This window comes from Natator depressus, chromosome 23 (assembly GCF_965152275.1).
Source record: "Natator depressus isolate rNatDep1 chromosome 23, rNatDep2.hap1, whole genome shotgun sequence".
Classification (NCBI taxonomy): domain Eukaryota; kingdom Metazoa; phylum Chordata; order Testudines; family Cheloniidae; genus Natator; species Natator depressus.
In genome coordinates, this window is record NC_134256.1 from 1532609 (window position 1) to 1543173 (window position 10565).

Genomic DNA, 10565 nt, shown 5'->3' on the forward strand with positions numbered 1-10565 from the left:
GGGCTGGGAGGCAGGGCTCAGCGGGGAAGGAGGCAGAACTCGTAGGGCCGTGGGATGCTCCCCAAGCCGCTGGACTCGGGCGAGATGTCGATCTCCGCGGGCGCTGCCAGGGCCCGGAGGGTGAAGTTCTGCAGGATGGCGGTGAGGAAGATGAACAGCTCCATGAGGGCCAGGCTCTCGCCCAAGCAGAGCCGCTTCCCTGCGGGGGAGAGAGGCCGAGGCGCTCGTCAGACGGAGCCTGGCTCGCCCCAGCCCCAGCCGCCCACCTCCCCTTTCCTTGGCCACAGCCGCGAGCCCTGCCACGGGGGAGCGTCCACCGGGGGCGTATCATGGGGAAACGTTCGGGGGGGGGCCCCAGGACGGGGCCGCAGCGAGTCCCTGGGAGTTGCCGGGGGGGGCGAGATCCTGCGCGGTGACAGGTGGCTGCTCCTCAGGACTACGGGAAAGGGGCTGTTTTCTACAGGTGAACAGAGTCACGGGTGGAACTGGGGAGAGAACCCAGGAGTCCTGGCTCCCAGCACCAATCCACCAGATCCCACTCCCCTCCCAGAATGGGGGAAAGGACCCAGGCGTCCTGGCTCCCAGCCCCCCCCTTCTCTAACCACCAGCCCCCACTCCCCTCCCAGAGCTGGGGAGAGGACCCAGGCATCCCGGCTGGGGGGCGCACTCTGCCCACAGCAATGGGAGAGGCTCCTGCTCTGCAGCGTCCCGGCGGCGCCCCCAGCCCGGATGTGCCCCAGCGGCGCTACCTGCCGAGAAGGCCATGAAGGCGTCGTTTCTCCGGAAGCGCCCGTTCTCGTCCAGGAAGTGGGTGGGGTCGAAGCAGGTGGGGTTCTTGAACTGGGTGGGGTCGGCCTGGGCCGTGCACAGCAGCGGGATGATGTTCAAGTCCTGCGGAGCCAGCAGGCGGTGCAGCCATGAGACCCCGACATCCCGACATTACGGGGCCCGTCCCGGTATTAGGGACTTTGTCTGGGAGAGGCAACTGTCCCCCCCCCGCCCCCGGCCCAAACCGCCGCCAAACACAAGTGTCCAGACTTTTCACACTTGCTGGCTGATCGCTCTAGGCCGGGGCGGTGGCCTGGAGACGCCAGGTGCCCTGCAATCTGGCTGTGGGGCGGGAGCCATTGCCCCCGGTCAGCTCGCGCCAGCACCCGGCGCATCCTGCCTGCCACCAAGCCTACTGCAGGTGGGGCGGTGAGACGGGGGGTGTGGCTAGAAATGGGTGTGTCTGGAAAAGGGGGGGTGTGGTTTCAGAAGGAAAGAGGGCGTGGCTGTGGGAAAAGGAGGTGTGGCCAGTCAGGAGGCCAGTGATGGGGAGAAAGAGGTTGTGGCTGGAAAAGCTCACATGAGGGGTGAGGGAAGGGGTGTGATTAGAGAAGGGGGGGGCATGGTTAGTGAAAATGGGTGTGGTTTGAGAAGGGGCGTGGCTAGTGAAAGGGGTGTGGTCAGATAAGGGGCGTGGATATTGAAAGGGGCGTGGTCGGATAAGGGGCATGGCTAGTGAAGAGGGGTGTGGTTGGGGGAAGGGGTGGGCCTGGGATGCCCTCCCAGTCTGTGATTTCAGCCCGTGCAGCCATCCTGCCCCAGTGTAAGTCAGAGCAGCCCCCAGGCTCCCCTGGGCTCGGGGCGGAGCACCCTCCCGCGCTGGGCCCACCGACCTTGGGCAGCGTGTAGCCGCGGAACTGAATGTCCCGGGTGACGGTGTGGGGCACGCCCATGGGGACGATGTCCGTGAAGCGCTGGATCTCATGGATCACGGCGTCTGTGTAGGGCATCTGGCTCCGGTCCTCCATGCAGGGGCTGCGGTGGGGGCCGATCACCCGGTCAATCTCCTCGTGCAGCTTCTCTGGAGGGAAGGGGACAAGGTGAGGCTGGCGCAAGGGCGGCACCAGCCATAAAGCCCCCAGGGCCAGGAGCCTCACTGGTGTTGATCCACATCCCTTCATTGCAGTCTGCAGAGATGCCAGCGGGGGAGCCAGCCTCCCCTGGACGCCAGCTCACATCCGGCCCCATTGACTGCCATGGAGCTATGGCTGGGGAAATTTGACAAGCAGCTCTCTTTGGGTGAGTTACAAACGTGAGCCCCTCCTGCCCCCCTTCTCGCCCCCCACCCCCGCCTACGTTGGGATAATCCCGGCATGTGGGAATTCTTCATCCCCCTGCCCCGGGGCTACCTTCGATCTCAGGGTGTCGGAGCAAGATGCGGAGCCCGTATCTCAAGGTGGAACTGACGGTCTCCGTCCCAGCAAAGAACAGGTTCACGGTGGTTTTAGACATCGTCTCGTCGTTGAAGTGTGTGTTGGGGTTGTTCTTTTCCTGCGAAGGAAGGGTGCAAGAATGCTGTGTGTGTGTGTGTGTGTGTGTGTGTGTGCGTGCGCGAGACACCACCACGTAATAGAATTCTCTCTGGGGGGGTGTGACCCCCGGAGAGTCGGACCGTTGTGGGAGATTTCCTACGGCTAGGTGAAACTTTTCAGCTGAAACTTTTATCTGGCAAACAAGCCACACGGAAACACCCGGCCACTTTGCGTCGATTTCGCCACGTTGGGCGTTCAAAGAACTTTGGAGGGGGAAAAGTCACAGCGTGTCATTCGTTTTGGCTTGAAACGACTAGGTTTCAAAATGTCCTTTAATTTTATGAAGGAAAAAAATTAAACCTGTTTGAGGACGGTTGAAATCCAACTGAAAGGAAAATGTTCCCGACTTTTCTGGCATGCGGTTGGCTTAGCGGGAGGCGCTCTCCCTCGGCGTCACAGCTGACCGGCTCAGTGGCGCTGTTGACTGGATCAGTCGTAAAAACTTGACTAGAGATGGACAAGTCCCCTCCCCCCAGGCAAATAGTCGACTTTTCAGGGCACCAGAACTGTTTGCAAATTTAGGTTGAATCCAGCAAATGGTTTCAGCCAGAAACAATACGTTTTCTCCCCCCAGAAACGGTTCCTTCCAGCCCATCTCCCTTCGATTTTTCATTTCAAAATGGACTTTCATTTAAAAAAAAAAAAAAGGCAAAAGATGTCCTGAAACTACACGAATAATAATAATAGGGACGGTGGGGGGTTGAAGGAACAATTTAAAAAATATCAGTTTTGGTTTGACCCAAACCACGTTTTTTCCCTGGGTGTTTTTGTGGTTCGGGCCTGGAACCAGCCATCAGCTCTGCTCTTCATGGCTTGTGCAAGTGAGAGAGCAGCTGGTGTTTTCCTTGCAAGTAGTTTGCGACCACAGCGGCTTGTCAGATTCCAACTCGGGCGATTCCGTTCAGCCTGCCGCCAATCCCCAGGGGCATGGACATTGTCTCTTTCCTCCCACCCCCCCAGATCCCCTTCTAAATCTGCCAGTTCTTTCAAATTAAGGGGAAAAGGGCCAGCCAATCCCAAAGTGCTTTTAATCCCCCACCCAGCCCACCCAAAAAACGTGTGAGCTTCATAACTCATCTCCCACTGCGACTCCACTAAATGAGGACAAGAAGGAACAATTAGGGACATGAGTCCCCTGCTGTCAAATTCACCCGCCTCTACTTAAATCCAACACACGGGAAATGCATCCGGGCACCCTCTTTTGGCTGACCCAGCGAGCGGGTAACGGCTTACGACTGCTGCCAAAGAACGGGATTGCCCCTGGAGCTCAGGTGGTGGAATTCTGGGCTTTGGGGCCGGGCTCAAGGTGTGTGTCTCGTTCTCCGGGAGCAGCCCCCTTTTTGCTATTGTTCGGGGGGTGGCCAGCTTGGGGGGCTCTCCTGCTGGCCAGGACGGGCTACCTGCTGGATTTTGATGAGGAAGCAGTCGATGAAATCCATCGGGTTGTTGGGATCCAGGATCTCTTTATGCATCTTCAGCTGCTCGCCGACGAAAGCGGCCAGCTTCAGGTAGTTCTTGGTGATTTGCCTGTGAGGCCCGGGGACGTGTCTCATGATCTTGGGGAACGTGAACAGCAACTGGAAAGAAACGTTGGGGAGGGGGTGATAGAACTGTTAGTGGCTCTGTTCTCCAGATACACAGCCGGGGACCGTGTTCCCCTCTGGGGACAGCAGCGGTGTCTAGATCTAAGACCGGCCGTCGGCTTCAGGACGCATGATCATGGCTGTTCTGGCCAAATCTTGATCAAGGGCTTCTGGGCAGAATGGGATGGGGTCCCTGGCTGGAGACACAGAGGAATGTCGAGTAGGGGGAGGGTGTAGTGCGACCGTGCTATGGGGCAGGAATGAGACCGGAATCCTGTATCCAGTCTGGAGACAAGACGTCGAGAAATTGGAGAGGGGTTCAGGGGAAGACGACTCGCGGTCTGGAAAACCTGCCTCGCAGCAAGAGGAAGAGCCATCTCTGTTTAGCTTCTCCAAGAGAAGGTTAGGAGGCGACAGCTGCATGGTCCATACGTACCTCCAACGGGAGGAGATTTCGGACAGTGGAGGGGTCTCTAATCTAGCAGACAAAGACTGAGTGAGATCAAAAGGCTGGAGGCTGAAGGTAGAAAAATTCAGACAGAAAATAACGAGCAAACATTTAATTGTGAGGGCGGTTAGCCACTGCAACACCTGACCTGGGGAGGGGCTGGTGTTTCTTTCATGTGGAGTCTAAAAGACATGGGCTAGCTCGCCCACCAGATATGGGCTGGAGGCAGGAATTGTCCAATGAGGTTCTCAAGGCTGTATGGTGGTCTAGGAGAGGCGGGCCCCCCCATCCCGAATCCTCTCTCACCTGCCCCCAGGTGGAACTCATGAGTTTCCAGTTGCTGTTGATCAAGTTGAGCAGGGTGAGGAATTTCTTGTCGGTGTATTCGAAACGCTTCCCGAAGACCAGGGTGCAGATGATGTTGGAGCCGGCGCAGCTCAGGAAGAAGGTGGGGTCAAAGGGTTTGCCTAGAGGGGAGAGTCAGGGGCTGCTGTTACCCCCAGGCCTTGTGCCCTCAGCCTTCCCCAGGGATCTCAAAGCACCGTACAGTAATTTAGCCACACTTTTCCCTGGCAAGCAGGGGTTCTCACTGTCTGTCAGATGGGGAAACTGAGGCACAGAGTGGGGCACTGACCCAGCCCAGGTCACAGAATCAGTGGAATGGAATCCGGCATTCCTGACTCCCAGCTCAACCCACTAGACAACATGCTGTACCCAGACGCAGAACCCAGGAGTCCTAGGCCCCTCCCCCTGCTCTAACCACTAGACCCCATGCCCTTCCCAGAGCCAGGATAGAACCCAGGCATCCTGGCTCCCACCTCTGCTCACCCACCAGAGAACCTAATTGGGTTTGTGCAGACTGGGGGCAGAGCCCCAGTGTTTGGATCAGGACACAATGTTTGGATCCCAGATCTCTGGGTTTCCGGGTCACTGCCCCTCTCCTGCCCCTGCCCCCGGCTCATCCGTGAATGGAACGGAACCTTCGGTTTTCCGGAACTCAGACACCAGGAACTGGGCCTCCTCCTTGATGCGCTCCTCCATGCTCCTCTTCCCCATGCCAAAGTTCTTGAAGGTGGTGATGGCAAATCGGCGCAGCTGACGCCACCGCTCCCCGGTGCCGTAGACGATCCCTGGGCAAAGGAAATTCAATGCTGATCAATGCAAAAGTAACGCACAGTGGACAACATAATCCCAGCTCTCCATACACAACCATCGGGTCTCAACGAGCTGTTACCACTCAAGACAGAGATCTTGGCGTCATTGTGGATAGTTCTCTGCAAACAGCCACTCCATGGCAGTGGCCGTCAAACAGTGAACAAACTGTTGGGAACCATTAAGAAAGGGACAGATAATAGGACAGAAAATATCACGTTGCCTCTGTATCCATCCATGGGACACCCACAGCTTGAATCCTGCGTGCGGATGTGGTCGCCCCATCTCAAAAAAGATAGATTGGAACTGGAAAAGGTTCAGAGAAGGGCAAGAGAAATGCTTAGGGGGCTGGAACAGCTTCCGTATGGGGAGAGATGAATAAAACGGACTTTTCAGCTTGGAAAAGCGACGGCTAAGGGGAGATATGATAGAGGTCTGTAAAATCATGACTGGTGTGGAGAAAGTGAGTAGGGGAGTGTTGTTTACCCCTTCGCTTAACAAGAAACTGGGGTGAAATAATTAATAATCATCAGGTTTAAAACAAACAAAAGGAAGGACTTCTGCACCCAACATATCAACCTGTGGATCTCCTTGCCAGGGGATGCTGTGAAGTATTACTGGGCTCAAAAAAAGAACTAGATCAGTTCCTGGAGGATGGGTCCATCAATGGCTGTTAGCCAAGATGGGCAGGGACATAACCCCACGCTCTGGGTGTCCCTAAACCTCTGACGGCCAGAAGCTGGGAGTGGACGACAGGGAACAGATCACTTGATAACTGCCCTGTTCTGTTCATTACCTCTGAAGCAGCTGGCTGTCAAGGACAGGATACTATGCTAGATGGACCATTGGTCTGATCTAGCCTGTTTGTATGCCCCACACACTAGATACCACTCCTCCCTGTGACCTGGGGATAGAACCCAGGAGTCCTGATTCCCGACTCCAACACACTGGACGCCACTCCCCTTCCTGACCTGTGTAGAGAACCCAGGCGTCCTGACTCCCAGCCTCCCCAGCTTTAACCACTAACCACTCTCCCAGGAAGGGGAAATGGTTGGGAATCGACCGTGATCCCTGCCCCGGGGTTTCACACCAGTCTGTGCTATGATTCCAGACCCTGCAATACAGCCAGGGGGTCAGGAGACTGAGCTGTGTGTCCGTCCGTCTGTGCCTCACCATTTCCATTACTCCACATCTGCACTGCCGGGAAGTCCCCCCTGCCGCTGAACTCCTCGGCCTTATCAATCAGGGCTTCCTTCAGCACCTTGTACCCAGAGAGCACCACGCAGGGCCGGGAGCCCAGGTAAAAGGTGTAGATCGGGCCGTAAGTTTCGCTGAGCTGGAAGGAATAAAGGAAGGCGGCTGTTAACCCCGGGCTGCAAGGGTCAGTGGTCAGGGCGCGCAGCGGGGAGTCAGGACACCTGGGTTCTTGCCTTAACTCTGCCACTTCCCTGCGGTCTGACCTTCGATTAGTCACTTCCCCCTTGTGTTTCTCCTCCTACCCTTTGTCTGAGCAGGTTGTGAACTCGCTGGGAGCCGGGCCTGTCTCTGATGCTGTATCTGTGCAGTACCTGGTATAGCTGGGGGGCTGGGAGCCAGGACTCCTGGGTTCTATCCCCAGCTCTGGGAGAGGTGGGGGCTAAAGCAGCGGGGGCTGGGAGCAGGACTCCTGGGTTCTATTCTGGTTCTGGGAGGGGAGCGGGGTCTAGTGGTTAGAACGGGGGGGCTGGGAGCCAGGACTCCTGGGTTCTCTCCCTGGCTCTGGGAGAAGAGTGGGGTCTAGTGGGTGGAGCAGTGTGGGGCATTCTCAGAGTCTAGGCTCCGGGGTTCTCCTGTGATGCTAATAATAATTCGAGCTGCGTGACAAAGACCATTCTGTTTTGGAGCCCAGGTGACAAACGGTTTGTGTTTCGCAGAGCTCCACCAGGGTTCGGCCCCCAGATGCCTGTGAGGTTCTGGGCCTAGGTGCCCCCCGAGGTCGCGTCCGGCTGCCCATTTCTAAGACTCTATGAAAAGCCACGTTTCTGACGCAAAACTTTCCTGCCACTCAAACCACAATAACGAGCAAACTGAGGCACGACTCACCTTCCGCAGAGACTTTATCAGCTCCTTCACCTCCACCTGCAGCATGTTCCCCAGGAACGGGATGGGGGTGGGCCCGGGCGGCAGGTTGTGCCAGTTTTTCTTCTTCCGGGTCAAGAGGAGGAAGATGCACATGACGCATATCGCCAGGAGGATGCTGAGGGTCCCACTGAAATCCATCCTGGAGCCGGCCTCTCTCCTCCGCTGCACTTTGCGTTAGACCCTGGGTGACGCTGGCACAACCCTGTCTATATAGCCCCCCCAGGGGGCCTTGCTGATAACGCCCCTCTTTGCATCACAGCTCTGGGTAAATAATTGCAAACTCTGCTGGATGGTGAAATTTGGAATTTACCCACTTGTGCCATCCATGGTGACCACCTGGGACAACTCCTCAGCGGGGGCTTGAACCCACCACCTCGCTCGCAAGCCGCCACTGGAGCTGAAGGAGCATGACCCGCTGTGTCTTCTCCATGGTGGACTCGTTTGCCTCGTCTCCGGGCTAGGGAAGGACTCAGAGTGGGCTGACGGGTGTTTATGTGGTGGGTGTCCGTGGGCTGGGGCATTATTCACCAATAAGGAATTCCGCCACGCGAGCAGTTTAGTCACTATGGGAGGACCAAGGACCACCAACTCCTTCGGAGCGTCACTGGCTTGGCCTGTGCCTCAGTTTCCCCACCTGTAAAATGGCAAGCAACGGGAAGCCAATGGGGAGTCAACAGGAAGTGAAGCAGGAAGCCAATGGGAAGTCTGCCTGGAAGTCGGTGAGACCTGGGCTGGGTAAGGGCCACAATATACAGCGCAATGAGACCCTCAGTCTTAGCGGGGTCCTCCAGGCGCTACCGTAATACATATAATAGCAGTAATGCAATTAATACGGCTCTCATTCTTGAATGACGTTTCCCTACTGAACCGCTGTCAGGGAGCGAGCTGGCATCGCTGACACTGGCAGGAGACGCCTGCTGCAGCCGAGGCAGGAAGATAAAGGGATCCAGCGGGCGAAGCCGTAACCACGAGAGTCTGGGCGAGCGGCACAGCGGTTAATTATTACCTGTCCTGCCACTGTGCAGATCGGGCAGCTCAACCGGTCTGGGGAGAGCCAGTCCACCCCAGAACTTCATATGCACGAACGATAATCGTGTTTCGATAGAACAGTGACTTTCAGCCGGTCAGAGCCTTTCCCCTGATGCTGCACACCCCCTGCTTTATATGCAAATCGGTTAGATAGACATGCGGAATAATGGGGGTTACAGCATGCTCCCCCAAGGTACAGAATGTCACACCGGGGTTCAGAGGCCACGTGGGACCCAGCGCGGCTCGTTAGCTCCTCCTCATGGCTGGGCCTAGGATGGACCTTTCTGAGTCTGCTGCTGATTCTTTGCAGAGGTGGTTGTTTGGCTCAAGCAGTGGAAGTTCAGGCTTTCGGACCCCAAGGCTCCCCCTTCAGCCCCCCCAGGGGTGACCTGGGGGGGGGTGTTATCGCCTGATTGTGGACCTGACCCGCCCCTCCATGGCCATTCAAAGGGATTGTCTCTTACAACAACTCCATGGGGCCGGTGACCTCTGTGTTACTGTAATACACCTAATGGTGCGAATCCGTGCGAGGAACTGGCAGCTCTCCGTGCGACCCGTCCAATTCTCCCCACCAGGCCCCTGGAGGAAAGGAGCCGAGGCCTTTCCAGCCGGAAACGAAGGGGAAGAATGGGCGAGTGTGGCAAATGCAGCATGAGGTGGACCGAACCCCTCCAATAAGTGGCATGGGCCGGGCACTGGGACGGTCGCTGCTGGCAGGGGACTGCCTTGGGGCCAGTGAAGGCTGGAGGTTTGCTTTGCCTCCGGGACTTCACCCCCAGAGAGAGGCAGGCCCTGCTGCCAGGAGCTCACAGTCTGAACAGCCAGAGGAAGGAGTCGTAGATTCCAAGGGACCCCATCTTGTCCGGCCCCCGATAGCACAGGGCAGAGACCTGCCCCCCTTTCCCCCCCAAATTCCTAGGGCAGATCTTTTAGAAAAGCAGCCCATCTTGATGTAAAGCCATCAGGGCTGGAGAACACGCTGTGCCCCTTGGCAAAGGGTTCCCCTGGTGAATTGCTTTCATGCTTCAAAATTTACGCCTTATTTCCAGTCTGAATTTGTCCAGCTTCAGCATCCAGCCCGCGGGTTGTGTCAGCCCTTCCTCGGCTCGCTCGTTGTTAAATACTTGCTCCCCGTGTCGGTACCGATAGACCGGGATCTCCTGCTCTTCGCTGCGTTTTCGAATCCTTTGATCATTCTTTGCTGAGCCCCTCCAACTGATCAGCGTCTTTCTTGAATCGTGGGCACCAGAACCTGACACAAGATCCCGGCTGCCGTCGCACCGGGGCCAAACACAGAGGGGAAATCACCTCCCTGCATGTGGGTCCTGCTTCACCCTCCCTCCTCCCCCACCCCCCAGGGCTTATCTTCACCAACGGGGAGCGGTGGCGGCAGCTGCACCGGTTCTCCCTCGGCACGCGGTGGAACCTCGGCACGGGGCAGCGGAGCGTGGCGGGGCGGATCCGGGAGGAGGCCCAGCGCCTGGCAGAGGAGCTTGGGAACACAAAGGGTAGGTGCTTCCTGTCTCACCTGCTGTCGCCGGAGCCCCCGTTCCAAGTGCCTCAGCCTGTTTACTATCTGCTCAGCTCTCTGCTCAGATTTCTCCCCGTGAACTGGTGGAACTCACTGCCACAGGCTCAGAGGCTCGTGTGGAGAAGGAGACCAGCCACCGGTCCATCAGCCAGGATTAGAGACAGCCAAGTTTAGAGCAAGTCCAAGGGAGGACGGATGGGCTCTGGGCTGGGAGTCAGAATGCCGCGGTCGGTTCCTGCCTTGGCCACAGGTTCCTGGTCTCTGCATCTCTCTTGGCCTCGTATCCTCACTCTGTGCAATGCGGATAAGAACCCCGTCCTTTGTCTGTTCACACTAGGAGC

At 57.3% G+C, this 10565-nt stretch overlaps 1 protein-coding gene across 1 annotated transcript; it reads right to left on the bottom strand.

Annotated features, from left to right (window-relative positions):
- Positions 1-6841, bottom strand: LOC141976661 (cytochrome P450 2F3-like). Its single transcript, XM_074937764.1, has 8 exons — positions 6717-6841; positions 5372-5521; positions 4698-4858; positions 3761-3937; positions 2178-2319; positions 1662-1849; positions 750-891; positions 1-199 (listed from the first exon to the last, which is right to left on the bottom strand). Exons 1-8 carry the CDS (start codon positions 6733-6735, stop codon positions 18-20), a joined length of 1161 nt encoding a protein of 386 aa, XP_074793865.1. The 5' UTR covers positions 6736-6841; the 3' UTR covers positions 1-17.
- Positions 6842-10565: the final 3724 nt, after the last annotated feature.